This window comes from Macrosteles quadrilineatus, unplaced genomic scaffold (genome assembly GCF_028750875.1).
Source record: "Macrosteles quadrilineatus isolate MER2022 unplaced genomic scaffold, UCM_ALF_1.0 Scaffold_2__2_contigs__length_208266976, whole genome shotgun sequence".
NCBI lineage: Eukaryota > Metazoa > Arthropoda > Insecta > Hemiptera > Cicadellidae > Macrosteles > Macrosteles quadrilineatus.
The window spans coordinates 22,623,644-22,639,248 of NW_026542595.1; the positions used below are offsets into that span (position 1 = coordinate 22,623,644).

At 30.5% G+C, this 15,605-nt stretch overlaps 1 protein-coding gene across 2 annotated transcripts in view; it reads left to right on the plus strand.

The window, feature by feature from the left end:
- The first annotated feature begins 1,080 nt into the window (after window positions 1-1,080).
- The window catches only part of LOC128986695 (neural cell adhesion molecule 2-like), a 37,686-nt gene continuing 23,161 nt past the window's right edge, over window positions 1,081-15,605 (plus strand). For both annotated transcript variants that reach the window (XR_008490146.1, XM_054407185.1), the window contains exon 1: window positions 1,081-1,294. Coding sequence is in view for 1 of the 2 variants with exons in the window: in XM_054407185.1 (XP_054263160.1) it covers window positions 1,210-1,294 (85 nt within the window). In the remaining variant the exon portion in view is untranslated. The remainder of the gene's footprint in view (window positions 1,295-15,605) is intronic.

Genomic DNA, 15,605 nt, shown 5'->3' on the forward strand with positions numbered 1-15,605 from the left:
ACATGTTACACCCTTTTGTTTTATGTTTTACAATACTCATGACACTCAAGGTAACAATACATTTCCAATGCCAGTTAAGTAAATGTATTTAAAATTTAATACTAATGGATATGACTATAAATCACTATACAAATACTTTTTCCTGTACATAATATCATTATACCTGCTGAAAAAATGTGTAGCATTATTAAAACAGATTATTTATTACATCATTGAAACGGTTTTATTGTCATTATTTAGTGTAATTATTATTTACTGCAATTATTTATTGTAATTAACGCTTGTAGGTTATGCCTTTACAATTTGTATAGTGAGTATATAGCATGTAATAAGATATTCTATAATTTAAATTTATTCATGTCATATGATGATTAACCCTATTCACCAACTTAACTATACATAAATTATAAATTTTAAGCCGAGTTTAGCGAATGTGTGCAAAACGACTAGTGAACAGCTCAAGAATAATAGTCCACTGAAGAGGTAAGTAATTTCGTGCTGATATTCTTAGAAAATTTATGTTATCTACGGTCCCGAGTATTAAAGGTGGAAATAAAAAAAATCTAAATAGAGCATACGCTGTATGTTTTTTTTCGTTGGTAAATGTTGGTATAAAACATACATTTCTTCACTCGAAGTTGTTAGTAAGAGATACTACACATTAATGTCACCATTACGTATTCAGAATTCGTCACAATGAAAGCTCTTTCAAATTCAAAGTCAGATGTCGTCCTGCAGAATTTTAATTTACCCGGCAATGAAAAGAGTCGGTATTAGAAACCAGACAGAAATTAAGGACCTCGTTACTCTTTGCGAATTGAAATTCGAGAATCGCGTGACGGGGATGACCGCGTCTGCGGAAACAAGGTGAATTAGAGCTTTATTACTTAATTGTAGTATTCGATATAATCATCTTACAACACGAAATAATAATTATTGTATTTCTCATCTAAAAGCTTTCACGATATTAGTTGCGCGCGACGGTGTTCGGCAGCGCTCGGGGGTGGTCGGCGGGCGGAGTGGCACGGCGACTGCAACAGTCACTCGCCGACGATGGTGGCGCTCACCTCGTCACATACATGTGTGTGTGTCGTGTATGTGAGGTCGGTCTTAGCTCAGTGATGCTGCTCACTTTGGATAACGTGTTGCTCAGGTGACAGTCGCCAGTGCGCGTCCCACGTACTGTTCCTACTACCCAGTGCTGTGAACATGATAATACAAGTTGTTGTGTTGGTTTTTGTTTTTATTTGTGGTGTCAGTCGGTGTGAAAAGGATACTTTGATGGAAGATAAAGGTAAATTATTAAAGGTTATATAATAAAGGTGTACGTTTATAAAATGTAATTAACCTCTGCTGTCCTAAGCAAACTTCACTTATTACAAAAACGTATTATATCAATATACTACAAACATATAAAAATAAGCTAATACATAGCTGAATAAAACTTAATTAGAAGTGAAATATTATATATAATTTTTAATCTTATATTACAACCCTCATTTCATACTTGTTCGTAAAATACGAATTATAATACTTGTGCATTAATTATATAATGTGGATATTTAAGCATATTTAAATTTAGATAAATAATGCTTTGGAAAAAAATTAAAATCTGTTTCAAAACTACAATCACTTTAATAATACACATTTTCATAAATTAGAGAATAATATAAACTCAATAATTCATCTTGTCACATACGCTACAACATTGCATTCTAGAACTTTCATTATTAGCTGAAAGATTTTAATTTACAGTAAACCTATGACAAATGGATCGTTGCTAAATAAGGGGTATTTAAAGGATATATGTATTAAATATTACTTAATCAGCATTATGTTTATCAATATAAAAGCCGTGTCACCTTTCGTAATAACATTTTTTTTATATTTTTATCCCGGAGGTATTCCTGCAATAATACAAAATTAAAGAAATAAATCATACGATCCGTAATGTTGATTTGCTATTTTTAGTTTACTACAATTGAGTGAATGCAACATGGCTGCCTAGAATCACAATTATTTTTTTATGGTTGAAATTAATTATTATGTATTAGCTTCCTTTGTCTTTTGTATCTACAATTTTATACCCTATGTACATTGGCTTTCCAGTGTCAAAAATTGAAAAATTGCATTTAAAATAATTGTTTTATTATTTATCATTTAATAAAAAATTAATATATTTTAATGGGCGAAATATAACAACTAAATTCAATGTTAATCACGTTCTTAATTCGTAACGCTTCCAAGCTGTCAATGGAATTGTTGCTCATTCTTTCTTTAATACCTGTTATAATTGCTAACCATTAAGATTGCAAGCGACCTGTCAATATGTAATTTTATAATTGCTTAAACCTACTAAGCTCAAATTATTTTATAATTTATGAGATCTGTAGTGTTTCGAAAAATGTGCCCTTTGAAGGTCAAAAAAGAAGTTGATGGTTACTTGAACTAAAATCTATTAAAATAACTGTTTATGAAATAATAAGTCGTAAATTGAATTTGTGATACTCAGTTTTGGTGACCTTGAACTTTACTGTATGCATTATCTGTCCATAGTAAGCAAACCCGCGTACCTTTATCAGTATCTTCGCAATATAGAGTTTTTTGTGTTGTATAATTTTAAATAAAGGATATTTACTCTTAAGTATTATGAGTACTTGTTACAATGGATAACAATAGACCTAAAACTCCGAGTAAACCTGATACTCGTAAAGGGTGGTTTTAAGATATACCAAATTCTTAACTATACCGTTTGAAACATTTTAACTGTAATAAACTATGCATTCATAATTTTTAATTAAATCTCTTGTTCATATAAAGTGCCAAAAGAAAGGAAATTCACTATCAAGGCTTCATCCCGTGGGCTTTTAAACGCCCGTGTTAATGGAATGGAGTTATCTTTCCGTTTCAAATAAGCTGGCTGAAACATAATGTAACTGTCCAATATTTCAACCAAGGTTATAAATAGCAGGAATTTTTTGGCTTTTATATTTATTTATGTTAAAGCAATAAACTCGGTGAATCATGCTTTATTTTGTGTGACACGTTTTTGTTTATATTATCAAGCTATTAAATTTTACTATTTAAATTTTTTTCTTATAGCCTACTACTTAATGCATCTTTAACGGAAAGACAGCAACCTCATTAGCATTATATTCATAGAGAATAAAAATGTGTGTAGAATATCCCTGAATTTGTTTTAAACATATTTGTTATATTACAATTTTACATTTTGAAATATTTTCCAAATAGGTTTTCATAAATCGCCTATTTATTACAAATTGTGTAGACGATATAGTAGAAGATCAATTAGTATAAGTTAGTAAAGTACTTGACCTAGTCTGACTACCTTTGGCGCATTACTGTGGTTAAGCTACACGGTCTTCCTGTAATCAGATTATCAGGTGGTTAACGAATATTGGCTATGAGGACTGTTAGAGTGTTCGTGCTTTTTACACCCTCAAACACGTGCAATAATTTCAATTAGCTTTGCTACAACACGGGTTTTAGAAAATATATGATAACTATTTTTCACCACACTACAATGTTTATAGCCGTTTTACAAATGTTTATATGGAGGTTTATTGGAGAAAATTACGTTTTGCTGTCTATGCCAGTTGTCATTATCAATTGGGGACCGAGCAGGTTTTTACATCCCTAGGACCGAAAGTCAGCTGCTCACCTCCTTTCTTAAAACATTAATTAAATGCACAATCAGTATATATAGTGCAATGCTATGGATACTGATTGTGGATTTAATTAATGTAGAATTGTTTTATCGTCACATCTGCCTAGCTACTATGTATTATTATTTTTGCTGATTACTCAAACTATTTCTTCACATAACCTTAAAGTTATAGTTGTGTTGACTATCAGTGTGCATTATTATTGTAGTGAATAGTGGTAATATGGTATAGTGTGGTAAAAAATAACGTTTTTACCACGGACCGAAATGGTTTTGCGGCTCTCGATCGTTTTAAAAACTATCTCCAGCAGACAAAACCTCATTTTCGGCCCTAGGTAGGTAATATACTATTTAAAAATCATTATTTCTACACTACAAGTTTCGTTTAATATATCTCCATTTTAGTAGATTTACTTAAGAAAACACTTAACTATACAAGTAAACACTTGAATATGTCATTTTAGACATGATAACATTTTTTTACGTATTTTACCATGTTTATTTGAACGAGTTCGTGAACCAGAATGGTCGGACTACGGGAACAGGGTTCTATAGTGGTAAAAATTGTTTATTTTTATTTTTTACCATCAGAATTATTTTAATAGATTTAAGTGAAAATCAAATTAAGGAAACGAAAATCCATTTTTTTTGCAGTTTTGCTGTAGTGGGGTATTTATTAAAATTGATCTTTTTTAAACACAGATTGTTGCATAAGAAGTTTTAAGTGCTAAATAAGAATTTTCTTGAGAAATTGACAAAAAAACTGGAATCTGTTTGGAATCAGAGTAATACTAATTAAAATTACCTCAATTTAGAAAAAAATAGTTGCTGATAATTTTATGACAAAAAGTGCAATATTATTTTTAATAGTACACAACATTTCATATGTGCGTCTTAAATAGTTATAGAGATATACATTTTAAATAATAAAAAGAAAACAATATGTTGGATATTGTGCCAACTAGGAGTTTAGGAAAAAATATTCTTTTTACCAATTTAGGCTTGCGGGATACATTGTAATATTAATATTTTTGATGAAACTTTATGTTCTTCCTAGCAATAAAGGTATATTATTATATAAATTATAATTGTTTAAAATCAAATGAATAATGTAAGTATTTAAAACGTGACATTGATGTACAAACCTTTACGATACCTTAACTTCGGGTTGGAATTGAAAATCTGTTTTGTTTTATATGCTATATTTTCTTTTATGGACTTAAGGGGATAACTTTTACATCCATTTTCTCTAAATTGAACTAAACACTTCGCAGTTCAAGGGGTTTCTGTTATTAAACTAATTAAATATTTTTCCTACGTTTCTTTCTGTTGAGAATCAGAGTATTGTAATTAGCTTTCAACATTTTAATGTTAGAACCACTAACCAAATATGTTATTTATGGAGCCATAATAGCTGATAATATTTTTGTAATTTTAAAAAATACATGATCTTTTCTGAGTTGTATAAAATAGCAAAATTTAGTTAAATGAGATTAATAACTTAACTAATATTTAATTTAAACAACATACTTAATATAATATGCACTAAATATTTATAAAATTTTTACAACCATTTTTAATTTAACTAATGACTCAAACTGTCTAAAGACGATTGAAAGCAGTTACTGAAAAGCCAAGCACTCAAAACAATGCTATGTAAAAATGAGAGTGAATACTAGATACGGAAGAGACAAAGATACGGGAGAGGTAGAAGAGTGAATAAAAAGAGTTGAAATGTCCTTTATCTGGGAGAATGAATGACGGAGGTAAAGGTGTAGCTGCCTTGATACGGCCAGGGTTTATTTAAGTGTTCTGTTTACTGCGCTGTAAAGGATTTCCTGACCGCTACATCGGGCTTACAAATTTACTTTTAAACCAGCCAACCAACCACGTCGAGATCATGTTTTAATTAAATCTCTTTGACGCTTATTTGCTGTATTTTACCGAGCAACTGTTTTCTTCTAAGGGAATTAACCTCAACATTTATGTGATGGGTTTAACGTAAAATCTTTCTGAAATTTGGTTTTTGTTTTATAAATGAATAAATATTTTTTGTTAACAATTTGAAATCAACCTTAAAAGTAATCGTATTATATAATGTTTTTATTTCTGCACATCCATTTTGAATAGCTTGTTTCAACCATAATTTCAAATTTACTTTAGGCGGATAACTTTGGACTGTGAACAACACATTCATTAACATTGTCATCTTCAAAGGCAAAGTTTATCTTTTATTCATAATTTGCATCGCTAATCTAAACCTTGTTTAGTCTTACAGAGACGTAAAAGGCTTTCGCTCGTTATTCTGTTTGTTGATCAAGTAAAAGGCAAGAAATGTCACAGGGTCTGTATAAAATAGGTTTTCAAAAACGATGAAAAACAAAAAAAAAACACTCTTACACTAAGCAACCAACACAATCCCTTTGGTCGCTGCTTATCAATATGTTATTATTTCTATTTTATTAATGATCGTATAAAAAATACAAATTAAATGTAATGTATGAATTTTAATTGGACAAGCATTATTTATACTTACAATTTATAGGATCACATTAAACTACAAAAAACGTCTTAAAAGTTTGTTTCTAATATTCTAACATTATTGACCATTACGTGGAATAAGATTTGTCATCAGGATACACGTGTTGTAAATAGACAAAATACTAATATTAAACAAATTAACAAATTAGAATACGCCAAGAACACTTTCTCTAAAGTAAAATAAAATAAAATAAATCTTACTATCTTTTAAATTTTATTATTTGTGACGACGCTCAACAGTCTACAATACTTATTTTTGTCTACGGATCAAAAATAAAATAAAATAATTGATTGAAGTATTTCTTTACATTTCAAAAATGTTACGTTTTGTTCTTACATAAACACTTTAAACCACCGTACATCGGTTAAAGTAGCGTATACTTATAATCTTGCTAATATTAAGTTACCAGGTGCTCAAGTTACTTTGTCATTGACTCTCACCATCAAGCTTCGTTATTATTTTTACCAAAACGATTTGGCTTACTCCTCCTATACGATAGTATATAGTATAGTATTTGGAGAACGTATTGTTTCCATCAACATTTTCGAGATTGAGTGTTGATTTGATATATCCGTTTTGGGTCCCCCTGAAACCAAAAAAGTGGTTTTCGAAGTGATGTATGTGTGTGTGAGAGTGTGTTTGTGTGGATTTGTACATCTACGGACCACACCTGTAGTCAGATTTTGATTATTTTTTGTATGTAGGCACTAATCCATAATATCTCCAGGCGTTTTTTTTATTTTTTTGTAAATTTTGATTTTTAATGGAAATTTCCTCATTAAAAGGAAAAATCTGATTTTTTTTCAAAAAAGGCCCGAACCATTTTGATATTAGTATAATATAGTAATTTAAATTCTCAACAAAATCCCATTTCCATTTTTAATACGGTTCAAAAGTTATTGTAACTTATGTTATTTGCACATTAAAAATCCATAAAATAACAAAAAGTCTGAATTTTGAAAAAATATGTTTTGATTAAAATTATTCTATTATAATCCTTATAATTCTAAACCAAATAGTGCGACCTCCCCATTGCTGTAACAAATACGGTTTAAGGGTTATTGCAACTTTGTGATATTCCTTATAAAATATCATAATTACATACTCCCACAGCTTACCCATGATAAAGGTTTTGGACAAGCTAATGGGATGAAGTATGTGTAAAGATTGCTGATACCGTTTATTGTGTTGAGATAACTACTAATATTATATAGTGATAAACATATCTACACATTGTTCGCAGTTAAGCTAGTAAAAACACATTGATGTCATTATAGTATAGGTATTTTCAGAGAGCTGCATTTAAATTTAAGGTTAAAACCTCGATGTGATGTATCAACCTGTTCCTTGACGGAGTGATACGACTCTAACTATTGATAACGTTGAATTCAAATATATGTAAAAGTATTGGCGTCCACCATTTTGGTTACTGATAAATGCATAAATGACAACCGTGTGTTGATGGTTAAGTGCACGGATAGAAAAAAATATAGCATTCCCATATATCTGACAAACTGAGAGCTAAACTAATTAATCAATTAAATGCAAACATTCATTAAGCCAATTTAAATGTACTTCAATATAAAGTTCATTGATTGGACAGCTAGTTTTAATGAATATCTACATTTTAAAATAAAACTGTGATATTAAACGTTGATTAAGGATTTTTGCGTATCCAGACCGAGGTTTTTAAATGTTTATCAGTCCCCACTTTCAAAATTCTTGATTGAAGGATGGACAAGAATCGATTGAACGTGGTTATAACGTAATATAATTTTCATTCAAACCAATTCAAAACTAATATAGAGGCTGGTATGACAAATTTAATAATTGTTTTAAGTACGCATATCGCAAATAATAAAACAACACAATTTAAACCATGAGACTATTAATTATCTAAGGGTTTTAGGAGTTCTATGAATGATATGCAGACCGACGACATTATTAACGTTGCAATATGTCGTCCAGTCCCGTCCGATTCGAATCCCACCTGATTTACTGTATATTAGCACGTAGTTTTCATTCAAACCAAATCATCACTAATATAAGGGTGACTATAAAACAATCGAATAATAGTTTCCCAAGTCAGCTTAGGGAATTTCAAAAACACCATATTAACTATTATTTAATGGAATGTATGTTATTTACACATTAAAACACGTGGTTCTGTTCGATTGAAATGTGTTGGCTTAATACTTTTTTTTGTATTAACATGTAGTTTCAATTCAAATAATCTAATCAATAACACATATACTTTCTAAAAAGAAAATATTAAAATAAAAAATAAACTCCAATAGTCTTTTTCAAGTTTTCTTGGGCAGTGATGTTAAATTGTATGGTATTCTTATACTGTAATATAAATCGAAATCGTGAATTAAATCACCTATAACTTCTTCAACAGCATGAAAAATGTTCCGGGGAACACTGCTAGAAATACACGTAATAACTAACTTGTTCTAAAAGTGATGAATAATAAATCATGTTCAAACTTAAACCAAGAACCTTATATCGCATTAAATTAACGCATAACGTAACAAGATGATTAACAGCTCGAATATCATAACATAAATGGTATTTTATTATAAACGTCCATAAACAAATAACGTTGTGGCCCGAAAGTAAACATATTTGTATTATTTTGTTAATGGAACTGCCAAAAAACTTCTATACCATTTGTTAATGATGTTAGCATAAGATTCGGGCTAGTGACGTCATTTGTTTATGTTCATATCCATACTGTATTTGTTCCATGATTAACAGTTACAATAATATCAGCCATTTCTCTCAGTGCCGAATTTTAGTCAACCTGTTTGTTTAAGAATAAAATACTGCTTCCATAAGGATTACATTCAAACTTTGAGACTCTTTGAGGCGGATTCCTGGAAAAGGTTTTTAATGCCATATACAGATGTTGGCACTTACGAATATGGTATTTATAACCATGCAAAATTTGAATGATTTCCTTGCAAAAAAAAGGTTTCCTTCCTTCCTATGAAACGAACTCCTTTAGCCATCTAGGAGGAGTTTGCATGTGACAAAATGCATAAGGATCGACGTATAAGAGCTTCGCTCGCTCTGCTCAATTATTAATAAAAATGCTTGGATGGTTGTAAGTATGTCACCGTGAGATTTATATGAAGATTGCTGGATGAATTTTGCTAAAATATTGCAGAATTATTCAGAAAAAAATTCAATGTCTTATTAAATGGATATAGGCCTATTTGTATGTTTAGGAACTAGCTTTTTGGACAATTTTGTTTGTGTCTCATATATAATTTAGAGATTTGTGTGTTAAACATCAAAAGAAGTTTATAATTAAAGGTATTCATAGTTTTGTGAAGTTTCGTTTATAGTTTATTAAATACATTTACATCTCTATTTTATGTCACAGAAATATCAGGTTATTTTTAGAATTGCTATCCTATGGTGTAATTTAATTTTTTTTTATCTATATACTTCAGATATAAGTAAGTGTTTAACAGTGGGTAACATTTAAATAAGCATCTCTTTTAAAGTTAAATAATATAGTTACAGTATGACTGAACACACTTCAGCGTCATCTATACACCGTACTAAGTAGCTTGTGACATTTAATTCTCTGGCCTCAATTCAAATGAAGATATCAAACTAAGCAGTAAGATAAGATCTTTACTATGAAATCAATTATAGATGTGTAATTACTTCATTTAGTAGGTATAAAGATAAACATCTCTGCCACTTGGTCCTATTCCCGTTGCAAAGCAAGGGTATAACTGCTAGTTTTATTTAACCTGATAATTGGATACAAGAGATGCTTTTAAAACATACTACTTTACGCTGGGATTCATTGAAATTTATACTAGAGAGAGAAGATGAAAGGTTGTGAAGTAAATTTAGTGGCCACGATGTAGTGGTCAGGAAAAGGCTTTGGCAGTAAATAGAAGCGCTTAAACAAACCTTCACCTGCATCAAACCAGATAAACCTTTATAGCCCGCTCGGTAAAGGAGACTTTTAATATTTCCATATTGTCTTTGTGTTTAGAAACGATACAGCTTTTTTTGACAATTCTTTTAGATTTTTACTAAACAATATACATTTTAAAATTTATAATGATAAAGCAATAGCTTTATGAACAATTGAAATTAGTTAGTTGTTTCATGAAATGGACAATGATGACATATTATTATGTACTCAAATGATTTAAATATTACCTAACACCCTATCTCTGAAAAAAATGATCAGTTGAAGTTGAATTAAATATTTTAATCAAATAATAAATCTATAAGCTATAAGGTCATTAAAATACTAATTTATAGTTTATACTGACATAAATCATCGTTAATATTCGATGTTTATTCAATAATAATATATGGTAGTTACAATATAAATTGGATATTGATAATTAAAAGATTGATAGCAGAAAACATTTTGACAAATCTTTTATAAACATACAAAATAAACCAGTAAACATGTTAATTATTTAATCTTGTACATTCGTTAACAAATGATGTAAAAAGAATTACAGATTTAACAAAACTTTCAAAAATAAACAACTGCCAAGAAAGTTCTAATCAACTGAAACTTTAAGAAATCAAACTTGTATTTTTTTCATATTTGTTTTATAACTCACAATTATTTTCTATTTTCTATTTTATCCATAATTTTACATACTTTTAATATTACAAAGTAACAAATGAATTCTAACATTAAGATTTAATCTTCCAAGTATCACAAATTATGCATTACCTTTATAAGCACCTATTTAGTAACGTTAATCCCTTGGAATAGTAATATTAAATGAATTTGCCTGTACTCTCCTAAGTCTCCTTTGAAATAAATACCAGGCGACTCAGCCCGAATGTACTTGGATTGGGTCCAAGAGATAAAGTGGAGTATTGCAAGCAATTCCTTACCAGCGACCCTACATTAGAAAACCAACTGGGCTTTATATAAACCACGCTTTTTAAACGGATATAAAGAAAGTTGTTAAAATCGATTAATGGCAATTAAGATTAACTTAAGTCGAAATTAAGAAATATAATTTTTAATAGGATAATGGCAATGCAAAATCCAAGACTTCAACTTCATCACCTATCCAAGCATTCACACTTATCAAAGTTCGCAGTAGGACAGTGAAAATGGTTTGAACTATTTACGTAGAAGCATGCATATTCAAATTCAAATAGGTTCATTTTTTTATTTTTAACGTTACCGTAGGATAACGTTTTCGAATAAGTAGTTTTGTGATTTGTAAAGTATCAGAAATAATGCGAAATCTTTAACATTGACATAATCTTGTATTTATTGGACACACAAATCTGTATTCATGAGGACCAGTACAAAAAAAATATATATATATATATATACAGTATGCTTTTCTTGGGCTTCCATTGAATTTTTAAAACCAAATATTCCAGCCAACTCTATCATTGGAAGAATGTTTTCCAGACAATTACACAATTTTAATTTAGGAAGAAGTTTAATTTAGTTGTGCTTCAAACATAAACAAAACCTAACTTTTAATCGTATAGTCTTGATCATGTAAAATCGTTTATAAAGTTGAAATGGAATATGCGATTTAAAATAAATGTCTATCCAATGGTATCCAATATAGTCACATCATGCTTGTTCAAAATTCAATATTACCTGGCTTTCTATAAAGCTAATAATAAAAACAGAAGGCGAACTATATTAAGTAGATAAATTACAGAGGATGTAAGGGCTTACATTTGAAACTTAACTCACAAATCTTAGAGATTACGAATTCAATAATTAATTACAGCGTTACAAGTCCAGAGCAACAAAATCATTTGCAATTAAAATTGAACTATCTTCAAAACATATTTTGAACGAACGATTACACCACAGAGAACTTCTCTGTGATTACACTATTGGTGTTGAAGCCTCAATTTTTTTTTTTTTATAAATATATAAGAATTAAAAATGTTTCCATCATTGTTCGTACCGTTGTCATTACGCACAAAATTTGTTTATGTATTAAATAAGTAAGCTGGCTGCAAACCGGTTGGCTTTGTAAAATTTTCAATGGATGTTTGCATCTAAATGTCAATAAACAGCTGAACATTTATACTTTTAAGAAGACTCAATATATGGCAATATGAAAGGTATTTTTTTCCATACCGTAACTTGTTGCAAATACTGCATGAAAATACTGGTTTTCATTGAAATGTCATTGCGAAATATAAACATTGTGAGTGTTGACATACAGCTATGGAGACCAATCAGTATTTACTTTTAGCGAATTTCCCTATAGGGAAGTAGCTATTACCGTAGGTCTCATGGTAAGACTTAAGCCCGGGACCGATTTACTTTTTTATTTTGATGTCCCCAGAGGCAAAAACACCATTCGTTCAAATTTTTATATATGTATACCTATATATATATATAGACTTTATTTTGTTTGTAACATTGTATTTGTTTTAAAATATATATAATTAACATATATATATACGTCCGTGAACGCGATAACTTGAGTAATTTTTGTCCGATTTTGATGAAATCTGGTTTAAAGGTGTAAAGCGGGCTAAACTTGAATGAGTTCGCGAACCAGCATGATCGGACCATGGGAACGGGGCATTACGGGGGGTTTTATGGGGTAAAAATTGGGTTTTCTCACTTTTGACCCTCAAAACATAAAATTTCCCAATTTCTCTTTAGACCTTTTTAAAGAGCTTAAAAAATACAATTAATTTAGTATATAAAAGTATTTTTGTTCGGTTAATAGTGACGGAGAAAATTAAAAAAAATGTTAATTTAAAATTCCTATGTTATTCTTATGGAGAATATTGTCAAATGTTGTAGTTTGCTTGTTTATGGATATATTTTGTATTTTGATCAAATTTATTCATTTTGTACTAAGCTATCAATATTTTACAAAAAAAACACACTTTATTAGTTTCCTTGTAGCAGCAAACCTAGGTACTCGTTAAACCTAATGTTATTAAAATATATTTAATTGAAAATCAATTAAGACAAATAGAAATTCGCTTAGTCGGCAGGTTTGCTGCGGCGGGGGTATTATTTAATCCTCAGAGCGTTATAAGCCAAAGGGGCAAAGCCCATGCTATATATGTATCGGTGAGTTAATAGTCCTAAGCGGATCCTTGCTGTAGTAGCAATATTTTCGTAAAATTTAAGCCCAGTCTGTTCGGTAGTTTTTACTTGATTGAGTAACAAACATACAGACAGACACCATTAGATTTTGATAGATAAATGGCAATAGACAGAGATAAATAGCCTGCCATTTCAGAATCGTCCTTGTAAAGTAATAATGAATATAACGAGATATGTAGTGTCAAAGTATTTTTGCTGGAATAAATTCAGATTACCCTCGACTGTTATTGATGTTAGTAATAAATTCAGACTTTATTAGCGTCCAATGCTTTATTTATTGGACCATGGCTTATTATAAAGTTTCATATTGCAGGAGGAAGGTTTTGAGTGTTTTATCATGCAAATCCTACTTGAAAAGCGTACTCTGCTTCCATCGATAAATTCTTTAGCCAAACAGTTAGCTGAGATAAATGTTTCATAAAAGGGTAGTGACATTTATAAATTAAATAACTAATAAAACATTTTTTTAATGTTGTCATGTAGCAGTTATTAACTCATTGTTACATTATTTATTCCGTATTTGCTATCAACCTAAAATATTGTAAATATTGTAAATATTGTAATAGATTATTTGAAAATGAGGGGTTTTGTTACAAAATATTTCTCTAAGCTGAAGATATTTATATATGACCAACAAAATTGGTTTTTTATGTAACCAAGCAAAATTCTTTTGAGCGTACGTTACGACATGACCTGAGGAAGCTTTATATACATCCTAAAAATTTATGAACGTATTTTAATTTTTTTCTATAGCTTTGTATATGTCAGTGGCATTTTCAATTTAGTAGATTTAAACACTTTTAAGGGAAAGCGCTCCAAACCCAATAAATCCTAACCAATAGGCTAGGAACACACCTTTAATGAAAAGTGAAAGGTATGTTCATTAATTTAAATGTAATATTTTATTCCTAGATTACGATATGACACTTTGTAAAAAGACCGTTTCTAACTATTATTATTATCAAACAACACGACTTATCAATCAGTTTAGTTTTACAAACTCGTTATGTTACTACTTGTAGTTGTATTAACCTAAGAGAAGAATAGGTATGGTATCAATAGCTTATTCTTTATGTTACCACATAGTTTAGCCTATCAATATCTCGTGTAAGACTGTTGTCGCTTACTCACATTCAGGAAGAGCCTACGTCACTCTACTAACTGTTGAAGGTAAAACATTGTTTTGTCCACGTGAACAGCATCATGTGTAAACTATACCAAGTATATAACCGATGTAAGTAGGCATATTTAGTACATATGAATTATGTAAAGTATACGTGGTTCGTGGCCTATGTGACCACAGTCTTGCGTAGTCTTTGTTGAAAAGGACACCAAACACCTGCACCACGTGGCATTACAAACTGTGAGAACCCATTTCATGATAAGTAATATCAATCACAGTTCGTGTAGAGTGTACGTGACGCACAGACTATGGAAACCAATGTAGTGTGGAGGCGCTATCAAGATACCACAAACATGCAGTGAATACGTGACCTCACAGGTTTCAGTACCGGTTTCATGATAGTTTCCCAAACAAAGAACATAATTTGTGTCGAGTTTACGTGACTCACGAACTATGTGACCCATGACGTTCGTATACGTCACATAAGTCATCACAAGGGACACCACACACGTAGTGTTTACGTGACATTACAAACTGTGACACACGTGGTAGGATATCTAAAAACTACATCATCTGTGTTATGCATACTTACTTACTTGTAATACTTGTCGTCTTCGTCGTTAACCAATGAAAATTGGATAGACATAAGTAACTCGCTTTGATACTACGTGGCCCATCTTGTGCGTAGGAATCATTAAGAAGACATCACACACGCAATGTACACGTGAAATTGCAATCCGTAAGACTCTAGGCCTAGTCGTGTCAGGTGGCTTTAAAAAATACATAATCCATGTATTGAATGCGTGGCCCTCGAATTATGTGACACGTGTTGTGCGTAGGATAGGACGTCGCACACACAACCACAAACGTACGTGACACCACAAACTGAGACATCCGTGTCGTTATCGGTGACTTTACAAACTGCAGTATGTGACTTTAATCACATATATTTTGCCCATATATTACATAAATACCCCTGCTGCAGCAAACCTGCTGACTAAGCGAACATCCTTTTGTCTGAATTGATTTTCAATTAAATATATTTAAATAATATTAGATTTAACGAGTGCCTAGGTTTGCTGCAACAATTCAGCTAATAAAGTATATTCTTTAGTTAAAGATTAATAGATTAGAATAAAAT